The sequence below is a fragment of the Rattus rattus genome, chromosome 6, assembly GCF_011064425.1.
Source record: "Rattus rattus isolate New Zealand chromosome 6, Rrattus_CSIRO_v1, whole genome shotgun sequence".
Lineage (NCBI taxonomy): Eukaryota > Metazoa > Chordata > Mammalia > Rodentia > Muridae > Rattus > Rattus rattus.
In genome coordinates this window covers 73567279-73580539 of record NC_046159.1, presented here as the reverse complement: position 1 = coordinate 73580539, position 13261 = coordinate 73567279, and the positions used below count along the sequence as shown (strand labels likewise).

The window sequence follows — 13261 nt, the reverse complement described above, 5'->3', positions numbered from 1 at the left end:
TGAGACACAGTCTCTAGGCAATAAAACAAAAAGCAATGGAGGAAAACACTCTGTGTCCCCTTCTGACTTCTGCATGCATGTGAGACTTCATACTCATTCACGTGTACATACACACACACACACACACTTTTAAAAAATATTGTTAATGCACAGTACAGTATATCTAGGCATAGTGTTGTCCACCAGATCTGTAGAGCCCATTCATCTTACCTACTCTACAGCTTCAAGTCTACTGAACAGCCACCAGCCCTGCCCCATCCTTGCAGCCCTGGCAACCCCAGCAATTGTCTGTATGAGTTCGATGACTGTAGATACCTCACTCCTGTGACTGACTTATTTTATTTAACTGAATATCCACCCAATTCATCCATGTTGTCACCTGTGACAGGACTTTTTCCACTTCTGGCTGAATGCTATTCGATTGTGTGTACAAGACTGTGATGGTTTGTATATGTTCAGTTCAGTGAGTAGCACAATTAGGTGTGGCCCTGTTGGAGTAGCTATGGCCTTGTTGGGGAAGATGTGTCACTGTGGGTATGGGCTTGTAAGACAGCCAGTATTCGGCTAGCAGCCTTCAGATGAAGATGTAGAACTCTCAGTTCCTCCTGCACCAGGCCTGCCTGGATGCTGCCAATTTCCCGCCTTGATGATGATGGACTGAACCCCTGAACCTGTAAGCCAGCCCTAATTAAATGTTGTCCTTATAAGAGCTGTCTTGGGCATGGCATCCGTTCACAGCAGTAAAACCCTAACTAAGACAGAAGTTGGTGCCAGGAATGGGGAATTGCTGTGATAGGCCTGAGCTTGCTTTTGTTCAGAAGAATATGGATTTGGGGACTTTGGATTTGGAAAGCCATGGAATGCTTTAAGTGAGGCTTAATGGGCCATCCTAATAGGAATATGGAAGCCAGTGGTGCTGAGGGTCATCTGAACTATGTAGGACTGCTAGCCCAAGAGGTTTCAGTGGAGAAGAATTTTAATATTTGGCCGAGAGACTGTTTTGTGATGTTTTGGTGAAGAATGTGGCTGCTTTTTATCATTGTCTGAAGAGACTATCTGAGACTAAGGTAAAGAGATTTATAATAATCGCATTGATAAAGGAAGTCTCAGAAAAGCCCAACAAAGACTTGGTTCTCTGGTTAAGTCTGACGAAAAGCATTTTGAACAAACATAGCAAGCTAAGAAAGGAAAATTAAAAAAATATATAGTCTGAGTATTAAAGAGACACCAGGAAATGAAATAGAGCTGAATCCTGTGTTCAAGGATATTAAATTGGATTAAGGGAGTGATGACTTTGGGGCAAGATTTCGCCCAGCTAAATTTAGGTCCAGGCATTGTAGAACAAGCCTTTAATCCCAGGAGGCAAAGACAAGCAAATCTCTTGAGTTCAAGGCCAGTTTAGAACAGAGTAAGTTCTAGGTGAACTTAAATCCAGGCTTGGTAAACCACACCTTTAATCCCAGCGCTTAGGAGCCAGCCATGCAGATCTCTGAGTTCAAAGTCAGTATACAGAGCAAGTTCCAGGGCAGCCAAGCTTAGGCAGTGAAGGAGTTGGAAAACAGAAAGCTGGTGATAATATAATACAAGAAGGGGGGCCATGTTCCACCCCAGCAAGCAGCAAAACTCAGCAGTTTTGAACTCGTGGCTCTGGCTTTAGAGTCCAGATTAGAAGGGACTATTGGGATAATTGATCTTTTAATTTTGATAATGAGTTTGAGGTGACATCACATTGTGAGTTGGGTTTCTTTTTTTGTCTTTTTGTTTTGTTTTGTTTTGTTGATGTTTTGTTTTGTTTTGTTTTACTATTTGTTCCTTGACAATTTAATAATGTACATAGTGCAATCAATTTATTCTTGCCTCTACCTTCTCTTATGTGTCTCCTACACCTCTAATTCCCATCACACTCTTTAGAAGTCCTTTTTGCACATCCACGTCTTTCTGTGTTGTTGTATGACCCATGGATTTTAACTAGGACCACTTGTGAAGCCAGAGGTTTGGAACTATCTGTGGAACCTGGTGGACTCACTACTGGTTACACAGTGAAGGCAACAACTGACCTTCCTCTCAGGTCCCATGAGTAACCAACTAATAGTTCAGGAAGGAGGGGTATGCCTATTGACAGGCCCAGCCTAGTGTACTCCCAGCTCAGACAACAGTTGCTGCTATGACATCATGTAATGGCTGTACTACATCCTGAAGATGATAATCATAGCCCTTATCCATCTTCTGACTCTTACAGGCTTCTGCTCTCTCTTCTATTGTGTCCCTTGTGCCTTAGAGAGGGCTCTATCAATGTCCCATTTAAGGCTTAGTATTCAATCACTCGCTGTTGGTTGGTTGGTTGGTTGGTTGGTTGGTTGGTTGGTCGGTCGGTCGTCAACTTGACATACACTAGAGAGCTAGAGTCATCTCAGAAAAGGAAGCATCAGTTGAGAAGTTGCCTCTGTAAGATTTCCCTGTGAGTATGTCTATGAGAAAATTTCCTTGACTGATGATTAATGTTGGAGGGATCAGTCCATTGTAGGTGGTACAGTCCCTGGGCAAGTCGTCCAGGGTGTACAAGGAAGCAAAGTGAGCAAGCAGTGGACACCGGGAGCCTCTTGCACAACCGTTGGCCATCACAGTTCACTGAAAAGAGAAACTCAGATAAAGGATGAGGATAACATTGTTTAGAATTTTGGTATTTAATTTTTTACATTTCAGTTTTGATAGCACCATGCCTGATGACTACAGATATAAATGTAGATATATAGACATTGAACATTGATATATCTTCTTTAGGAAAATGATATTAAAGTCCTTTTCCCTGCCTTTTAATTGGGTTATTTGCTATTTCCTTGCTGTTATCTTATGCCACATATAAAGAGCAATTCAAAGTAGCTTCAGGAAGGATTTAAACACATGACCTAAAGTTGTCAAGTTCCATGAAATTTTTGTTCACATTGATTTCCTGGCCATGACAGCAAAACCAAAAACAGGCAATGGGTCTATACCAAATTAAAAAGCTTTTTCCAGCAAAGGAAACAATCAACAGAGCAGAAACACAATCTAGACAACAAAGAAATACTATCTGCCCGCGGTATGTCCAACAAGGTCCTAGGCCCCATCTTCAGTTCCAAATTTAATTACACTTCAGTCGCCACTGCATTTCTAAAGATTCACCCTTGAAATAGAACAGGGAAAGGGATCAGCTGCCCAGAGAGAAACAGAAACACCACAGGGAGATTGTTAATGTGGTTCTTCCTCCAGAGCCCCAGAATGGAGAAGTGAGTCCCCAGAAAAAGCCCTATAGTCCTCTGCAGATGTGGCCCCCATCTGGGCATGACAGTGAAAATCCAGCCCAGATGTGCAAGACCCCCAGAAGCACCATTCTACTTTATAAAGAAATGATAATTTAAGATGAATTGGGAGCTAGAATATTTATTTAGTCATTGGCCTGCTTAAATGCTCTGCAAATTTTTATTAACAATAGTAGAAAACGACTCCTATGAATCAGAAGTATCACCAAGCTGGCCTGGAACTCTGTGTGGACCAGGCTAGCCCCAAACTTACAGAAATCCACATGCCTTTGCCTTTGAGTGATGGGATTAAAGGCATGTGCCACCATGTCTGGTAAATTTCTAGGTAGAGGAGCCTACCCCCAAAGTCTTCACTATGTACCAGAGACTTTCCTGAAGCAAATGTCCATTCAGGTATAATTTTGCTATTTCACAGCTACGTGACAACCATCCAGTTATTTACCCTCTGATTATCAGTTCGCTTCAATACAAAGATGGTGTCTAAATCTTAAAAACAAAAAAAAAAAAAAAAAAAAAAAAAAAAAAGAAAAAAAATAATCTATGCTTCATAGAAGTCTTATGGGAATTAAAACATTGTATTATGTGGTCACAGAATTATAAAGTTTTCCACTTAGATGGGTTTTTTAACCATATATCTACTTTAAATCTAATAATGAAAATACTTCAAGATGAGGTTCAAATTCACTGCTGATATTCTTTCATTTGTAGAGATTAAATGCCCTGGCCGCAATAGTTCGAGGCAGTCTTCCTAAATTACACAGAAACATCATAACTGCATTGATCACCATTGATGTGCATGCAAGAGATATAGTTTCTGAATTGGTTCAAACCAAGGTAAATGTTTCACTGAAGGAAAATGGCATAGCAAGATGCGAAGCCCGTATGTCTCACCATCCATCGTTTCTATCCGGTGTAGGTAGACTCAGCGGAGTCCTTTGACTGGCAGCGGCAGCTGCGCTACTACTGGGACGTAGACCTGGATAACTGTGTGGCTAGAATGGCGCTATCTCAGTACACCTATGCCTACGAGTACTTGGGAGCCTGCCCGAGACTGGTCATCACTCCGCTCACAGTACGTAATTGAGCACCGAGCTTCACGCTGGCCCAGAGCAACCATGAACGTCTTCACCATCACCACACCTTTACAAAGCAAAGATTTGCATTGTTTGATTTGTGCACCTGGGTCTGCGAGTTCATTTCAGCTAGAATTTTTCAGGGCCAGGGAGATGTCTCGTTCTGGAAAGCGCTTGCCGCGCAGGCATGACGAGTTGAGTTCAGATCCCTAGCACCCCATATAAGAAGATAGGCAACCAGGCCTGGGCGGCAATCACAGTGTTAGGGAAGGAGAAACAGGAAGAACCCGCCAGTCAGTCTAACAAATCAGTGAGAGACCCTGGCTTAAAAAAAGAAAAGGGAAAGTGATTGAGGAAGGCACCTAGTGTTGACCACTAACACACACTAACGCGCACACACACACACATACACACACACTTCTATCAAATGAATTAGACCTACGAATTTGTATTTAAAGCCAGTTCTCTTCGATAATGACAATTGATTGGTTTCTTTAGGATCGCTGCTATCTTTGCCTCATGGGGGCTTTGCAGCTTGACCTCGGAGGCGCACCAGCTGGCCCTGCTGGCACTGGGAAAACAGAGACCACTAAAGACCTAGCAAAAGCGCTCGCCATCCAGTGTGTGGTCTTCAACTGCTCTGACGGTTTGGACTACAAGGTGCAGTTGTAGTTTTTAATCCGAAGATGCTTTTTAACCTTAAATGCTCTCATCAGCTCTCTTTGTTCGCAGCATGCCTTAAAATGAGGAGGAACGGAGGTGATGTTGAATAGGGAGTGGTATTAATAGGATGAACAAACTGAGCAGTGGACCAGGTCATCAGGGTAAAAACCAACTCAGGGGAGATTTGTCGAAGAGTGAACCGGCTAGGCAGTTAAGAGTGCTTGCTGGTCCTCCAGAAAACCTGAGTCCCTTTCCCGGCTCCCACATCAGTTGACGCCCAACCTTCCATAACTCTAGCTCCAGGGTGTCTGGCACCCTCTTCTGGCCTCCACGGACACTGCATGCCTATGCACATACACACAGAAGCACACACACAAATAATAAAATAATATCTTAAAATCTATGCATAAGTAAGGGAAATAAAAGGCGAAATAGGCTAGACTGCACAGGGAGGACTCAGAAACAAAATCTAACTTAACAGGAGAAGATGGGCAGTTGAGAGACTCCGATATCTACTGTGAAGTATGAAGGCTGACGTGTAGCTCACTGCCGAAATACTTGCCTAGTGAATCTGATTTTCCACATCACCAAACATGCAAGCAGCCTTCAAGAACTTGAAGCGCGTGGAAGGAGGGAGAGTTAATAGTAAGAGTTTTGGTACCTTTGTTCACGAGTCCCTTTATACTCTAAAACTTATCAGCCCAGATGATAACCATTAATATGTCACATGGTAGAAATTACGATTGTTTATTTTATACATTTATTTGACTTAAAATACCAGCCATAATGATATTAACATAAACACCCATTTTATGAAAAAGAGCTTCACAGGCAAAAAGCTTACTGGTGACTTACGTGTCTTTTTACATCTTTGGTGGCTGGCAAAATGATGACAAGTCCATTCTCTATTTTCCTCTGTAATCCGTTGAGCTTTGTTGCTTTGGCTGGATTCCCTGGAGAGCTAGTCTCTCATAGACATGTACTCTGAAGAGAGTATAAAGGGACTCGTGAACAAAGGTACCAAACGCTTACTATTAACTCGCCCTCCTTCCATGCGCTTCAAGTTGTTGAAGGCTGCTTGCATGTTTGGTGATGTGGAAAATCAGATTCACTAGGCAAGTGTTTGGGCAGTGAGCTACACGTCAGCCTTCATATTCTAATAGTTTTTCTCAGGTAGTTGAGTGTAAAAAGCAGATGACAGGTTAGTACAATCATGAAGACACTCTGGCCCTGCGGACACCCTGAAGAACAGTTGGGGGCTTGCGAAGATCCCAGCCAGATCTTCAGTTCTTCTGATTCTGATGGCTGCTCTTAATATCACAAATGTGTGTGTGTGTGTGTGTGTGTGTGTGTGTGTATTTCTTCATTGTTAGAAACTTTGACCACTCGATTTATGGAGTAGACTCTTTTAGATGCTGTCTTCCAACTTTCTGCCTTCCAGTTCCTGTCCCCAGTTTATGATATCTGCCCATTATTCAATGCTTATCTCTGTTTTGTATGGAAATTAAATACAAAATGTCAGTGTCTTACACAGTACTCACGCTAAAATTGCTCTTTGCAGGATTTGAGGATGTATTAGACCCCTAGACAAGAATTAATGGAAAAATATACTCATTGCCCTCCAAAGGAAAGAATTTCTATGGATCATAGTCTCTTTCTTTACCTTCTCTAGAACGGTGCTTTCAAACTTTTGTGTTTATGAAGCACTCGGGGTTCTATTAAACTAGATGAGATATTCGATTCTATTTGCTTCTCCAGTTGACTGCAATTTTACAAAAAATAACCATCAGACTGAGTCACTGGATGCCCACGATGAGTAAGGTAAAGGAAGTATACCATATTGTCTATGAGAAGAGACATAGCACTCCATCTAAACCACAGCATGACTGAAAGTTCCCTGCCCCCAGCTAACCCAGCCACTGCTGCATCTTCAGCAATGCTGTCCTTTGACCTGCCACCTAGCATCACAGAATTACCACTACTGTCTACCAGCACCTCCTTCTGCACGTTGTGGGCTTATTCTCCAAAAGATAGGCAAGTCCTGGCATCTGGCTACCTGGTCTAGGGATAGAATCTTAACCAGTGTATGAGACAATGCTAACGCTGAATGCACCTAATCCAGTGACCAGTGCCCTTCTAAGAAACAACTGTGAGTACAGTCACATAAATAGAAGGAAAAAGCCATGTGAAAAAACACACGAGAAGCAGAGACTGGAGTGATACAGTGCAAGCTAAGAAATGATAAGGATTGCCTGCAAATACTAAAATCTGGAGGCAAGAAAGGTATTTTGCCTGGGTAAGCATGGTTTAGCAACACACTGATTTCTGATTTTTAGCTTCTAAAACTGTAACATAATATATATTTGTTGTTTGAAGCCAGCCAGTTTATGGTAATTTGTGCATCTACAGAACAGAGGCAAGAGAGATGGCTCAGCAGTTAAGAGTGCTTGCTGCTCTTGCAGAGAACCTGAGTTCAACTCACAGCACTCATCTTGGACACAGCCATTTGTTACTCTAGCTCTAGGGGCCCAGAGCCCCTTTCTGGCCCTCACAAGCTGGAAAAATGGCTTAGTAGTTAAGTGTGCTACTCTTGCAGAGAACCTAGGTTTAATTCCAAGAATCCATGTTGGGAAGCTCATAATAACATGTAAATCCAATGCCAGGAAATCCTATGCCCTCTTATGGCCTCTTTGGGCACCTGTACACGTTGTACACGTTGCACACGTGTGCACATGCGCACACACACACGCATGCGCGCACACGCACTCGCGTGCATACACACAGTCAGAGGTACACACAGGTGCATATTTACACACACACACCTATAAATTAAAAACAGATCTTAAAGAAAAAAAGAAAGGAATGGAAACCACTTGACTTGCAGCAGCATTTGTTAATCAGTTGGTCACTAGAACATCATTCTTAAAATCACTAATTAGGACCATCCCTCTGTTAAGCAGGCTTAAAGTTTGCATCTTGGGCCAATGTATCATACTGAGATATGGTTTGGATGAGGCCAGGATGCTCTTAACACCCACTGGGATTTGTTACAGATGGCACATGTGAAGAAGGCTGGATTCAAACTCCTACAGTCCTCAGTCAAGAGTGTCAGAGTGAGAGGTCATTTGTATAGGCATGTCCTTGAGATATATTTTAGCAAACAACTTACATCAAACATCAAGACCAGGTCCTTCCTTCTTTCTCCTGTTAAATTGCCCACACATGAGTCTTGCTTGGAAACCTTCATGTACCCCAGAAGACAGGTGTCCTGAGGAGAAAGTGCCTTAGGGCTCCATGATGCCAGCTCTACTTCATCCATTCTGATGTTCAGCAAATGTTTAATTTTTCTAATGTTGGCCGCAGTATTATTAATTTTCAAAGACTCATCTCTGCCAGCCTTTTATTGTAACAAAATAATGCAAGTTTCTCCCAAATCTCTCTGAGGATTCCTCTGGAATTATTTCAAGTGTTTGCCCATTTCCTAAATGATTTTCATTTCCTCCAGGGTTGCTCATTTATTTCATTCCTTCTTTTTCTATGTGTTGGTCTTCACATGAATACCATTTGGTTGACTTCTTGGCTCATACATATGGAGAGAGGACTAAGCTGTCTTTGTGGGTAGCTTGTCTCCCCGTGAGCTGGCTCTCTGAGGTCATAGCATGCATAGAAAGGAGTCTTCCCCACAGAAGGCAGGACATGGAGCAAGCAGCAGACCTTACTGAGTGACAGCAGAGGATTTTCCTTCTATGTGTTCACATTTCTGTTGTTTTCACTCCTGAATAGAACCATATTTTACTATTACTGAGTACATGTATCCTGTAAAAGAGTATCAACTAAAAATTCCAGTCTTCAAAGGCATTATACACGTTAGATGGCGTAAGTCATTCTCATTCACCATTAGGGCTCTACAAAATACATCAACAGGGGCTGGAAAGGTGGCTCAGCCCCACAGTTAAGAGAAGCTCTTGCAAGTTTCAGGTTCAGTTCCCAGCACTCACGTGGTGACTCACAGTTGTAACTTCAGTTCCAGGGGATCCAGCTCCCTCTTCTGGCTTCAATGGACACTGTACCCCACCATGGTGCACACTCATAATGCAGACAAAATTCTCAAACATAACATAAAAATAAATTTTCTTTTTAAAAAAGAAAAGGAATGAATCAAGACCCACTCTCAGGGCAGCAGTCCTTGTGCTCAGCATTCTCGTGCATGCCTGCCACAGTGGTTTAGAGGCAACAGAAGTTCCCGCTAGTGAAATTCCCCTTTTCAAGGCCTTTTCAAACAGTCAAGTTTGTCTCTTCCATGTGTTACTTTTTTTTTTTTTTTGAGAACCTGTAAATATTTTCCAGAGTTAAGTGGAGGTTATGAATGAAGATTCCCCAAGAAGACATGTTTCAGGTTATCATTTTATTTGAGAAAAATCAGATTTAAGCCACTTAATGGGGAGCAAAAGGATATGTCCTCTTGTAGAAATGTACTTGAGGCTGGCGAGCAATGCTCACCATAGCTAGAAAACCATTGACAACAACATTCCAGACAGCAGCCTTCGCTAGCGTCTTAACTCCAGATTATGAATGTTAGAGATGACCAACAAGGCAGCCTGAAGTTGATCAGCTTTGCTTGCCTTACAGATGATGGGCCGCTTCTTCAGTGGTTTGGCACAGTCGGGGGCCTGGTGCTGCTTTGACGAATTCAATCGGATCGATATAGAAGTCCTGTCGGTCATTGCCCAGCAACTCATCACCATTAGGAATGCCAAAGCTGCAAAGGTGAGAAGTCTGTCAATGTAGCTTTCTCAGATTGGTCATGAATTCAGCAAGCAGGACCTTTGCAAGGATATAGTTTCAGGGTAATCGGTGAATGCCACAGTAACAGCACTTCCTTGGGTATATGAAGCAAAATGAAGAAGTGCATGCTGTGCTGGACCCTGGGGATACTGAGACCATGAGACCTTAGTGTCTGAGTGCAGGAAACCCTTCTTCCCACCCTCAAAATACACACACACACACACACACACACACACACACACACGCACAAACATACACACAATGTACACACACACTTTCCTCCTCACTTTTCTTCTCCTGCTTTTGAAATTTACATACCTGCTGTTTCTTTAATGCCCTCTTTGCTGGGCCACACCACTTTCTTTGTGGCTTCCAGGGTCAACAAAGTGTTGGTGGGAAAACAGAGGAGAGGACCAGAGAAGTCCAAGGAGCCCATATGTCTTCAGGCCAGCTCCTCAGAGCTTGCTACTGGAAAATCTGAGGGTCAAATATAGATTCCGAGTGACCTTGCTACTTAACACACCCCGGTTCCTGAAGAAGGGGGTTTGCATTTGGGAGGTGATGGCTATGAAGGATGCTATTTTGGCTTAGTCACCAACAGCACAATTTAGCCTACACAAACCAGATCCTCCTCATCCCATCAAGAGAACTAACTGCCACGAGTCCCTTAATTTCTCCCTCAGCCCCTTCCAGAAGACACCCGACTTCCTAAGGCTTCATCCATAAGGTTCATATTGCAAAGCTGGGGGTCCCTGGTAAAGTTATTAAGTCCAATGTGGAAACTCCAGAAGGCCACTCTCCTAGGCTCTGTCCTGGTGGCATAGGGGAGTGTGGACTCGGTCCCTTTCCACTCCCTGTCCATGAAGCTGAATTCTGCTCCTATGCATCCCGTGACCTCCCAGAGCCCTGTGGAGGAGGACTGAGGAGACAGCCATGCAGGGAACAATCCAAAATATTTTGATTAAAAAAATAGAAAAAAGTTAAGGATTTTGTTATTGTTTTGTTTTGTTTTTTATGACCTGTAACGTAGCGAATTATAGGAAAAGGAAGTTGTGGCTGGACATTCAGTGCGTGGCCGAGGGAGCAAAGGCAACTCTGTGCTGCATTCGTATTTGCATTAACCTTTCCTGAAGGAGACGGATGCAGGTGAAGATGAGTCAAAGAAGTAGAAAATTCTTTCTACAGACATCACAGATACATGCCTGATTCCAAGTGACTCCTCTCGTCTGCATTCTGTCCTGCTTTCCATCTACTTTGTGAAGATGTGGATTAAATGCAAAGATTTCCAGACAGATTTCACAAATCACTACCATCTTGCTGAATAGCCCACAGAGAGCAAATCTGGAGATCAAAGGAGGCAGGGACCAGAGGGAATAGCTGCTGCCTATACGTTCCCAGCTGGAGTGCAGCCCTGGAGTCAAAGTTGGTTACAACCTCTAGAACCAACAGCCAGAACACCCATCATTTTCTTCCAAGGCAACAGCACAGGGCTCAACTCTACCGGGACTTCCCCTATAGTCTCATGTGGTATTGCAAGTTCATTGTGGGTCACTGGTTCTGCCACTCTTAACCAGCAGTGTCTGGGCACCACCAATCCACCAGCTCAGAGAGGAGATCAAGAACGGGGGTCTTCAGTTCATGTTTCCCCATGGGGAGTCTGCACACCAGGCAGGAGGGGGAAAGTGGATGCCTAGTAAGGCAGGTTCTGGTCTGTTGGGGTCAAGTGCTGAGTGCTAAAGGAGCAAGAGAAGAGAAAGGCCTTCTTTGGGAGTCTTAGTGTCACAGGGCAATCTTTAATGAAGCGGCTCTCTGAGAGGATCCTTGTTTGTTCTTATTGCTATATTGGGAGTGGATGTGGATGCATACATGTTATTTGGGGTGAACTGGGGATTATATACTTTTACGGGGAAGGGCATGATAATATCCAAGAAGGGAAGGTCATTGGCTGAAGGATAGGCTATCTAGATACCTCATTGAGAAGAACTCCAGGTGCTATGCTATGTGACCGAGTGCCCATGGTCCTCTCAGGTGGTGTCATGATTAAGTCGTCCAGAGCAGGCATTCGAGGCTGGGAGAGGGCAGTTCGACTCTTACTGTCTCAAATGTCTGAGATTCCCTGGGTTTGAGCATACTCCGCTTCACCAATTCGTATGCCCATCTGGTAGTGTGATCCCATGTGCCCTGTAGTCTCAGACCTAGCACAGCACCTTCAGCCAGTAGCTCAACTCAGAACCTTAGCTCCATCTCTGTCTTGTCTCTTTAGCATCAGCCCAGAATCTAAACTGGATGGTATGAGTTGAATCTGCCGGGTGTCCTTCATTCTCAGATTCTGGCTCCTGTCTCCCCCATGACAACTCTCACATACATCTGTAGTTTGTCTTAACACACACACATGTCTGTAGTTTACCAAAACTGTCCATTGCCACCTCAATTACTCATTACTCCATCACTCTCAAGTCCTTTCTTCCCACAAGCAATGGGGCAAGGGAAATTCTTTAGCTTACAGTGCAAGACCTCTGGTGCTCAAAGCCCAGTGTACTCATAATTTTCTCCATGTCCATGAGAAATGCCTAACCAGGAACAACTTAAAAGGGCTTTAGTGACGTACAGTTAAGGATGATACAGTCCAGCATAATGGGGAAGGGATGGAAGTAAAGGCTTGGAGGCTAAGATGAGGTAATGAAGGCACAGTGGTTAGGAGCTTGAGGTAACTGGTCAGTCCGGAAATAGAAAGCAGACAGGAAATAGGACAGACTACAGAAGCTCAGAGTCATTTCTTCCAATGAGGAGCTGCCCCCTCCAAGTTCTACAGCTTTCTGAAACAGCACCACCGGTTAGGAAGGGATTGTTCCAACAAAGAGCATATGGGGGAGGGGCATTTCCCATTCACTCCACAGCGCCAGACTCTGAACTTTGTTGTTATCCTTTAGCAAAGTGGGTTTCTGCTTATTCCCCAAAGGTACAGTGTTCTTTATTGTGCTTGCTCTTCTTGCCTGAAAAACTGTCCAATTACAATTCAAAATGCCCCTCCTCATGCTTCAGGTCTCCCTGAATGAGTTTGTACACACACACACACACACACACACACACACACACACACACACACACACACACACACACGGTTTCATCTGCTGCGTGAAGTGGCCAGAGTGTTCAGGTCTGACAGCACACAGCAGGGCGCAAGCATGAACATCCTTCAACTCTGTAACTCCCTGAGTGACCCAGGGCTTTAACAACCTGCAACAAACAGGTGTTCAATAATCATCCGCTGTTAAATGAAAGCGAGAGGCCCTCCGCATTCAAAGACGACAACTAGACTGGAACTTCTTTGAGGAATCCTAGAAAGTAGGGGGGGAGAAGGTAAACTGAAGAGTCCCAGCAGATGGTGAGACTGGAGGCGTTCAGGGCAGGGCCAGGAAGGAACACAGAACCTGGGCAAGG

The 13261-nt window shown here is 43.8% G+C and overlaps 1 protein-coding gene across 1 annotated transcript in view; it reads left to right on the top strand.

The window, feature by feature from the left end:
• Positions 1–13261, top strand: part of Dnah6 (dynein axonemal heavy chain 6) — a 196073-nt gene that overhangs the window by 65852 nt on the left and 116960 nt on the right. The window contains 4 exon segments of the mRNA XM_032906333.1: positions 4008–4133; positions 4216–4371; positions 4871–5032; positions 9665–9802. Coding sequence (XP_032762224.1) covers positions 4008–4133; positions 4216–4371; positions 4871–5032; positions 9665–9802 — 582 coding nt within the window.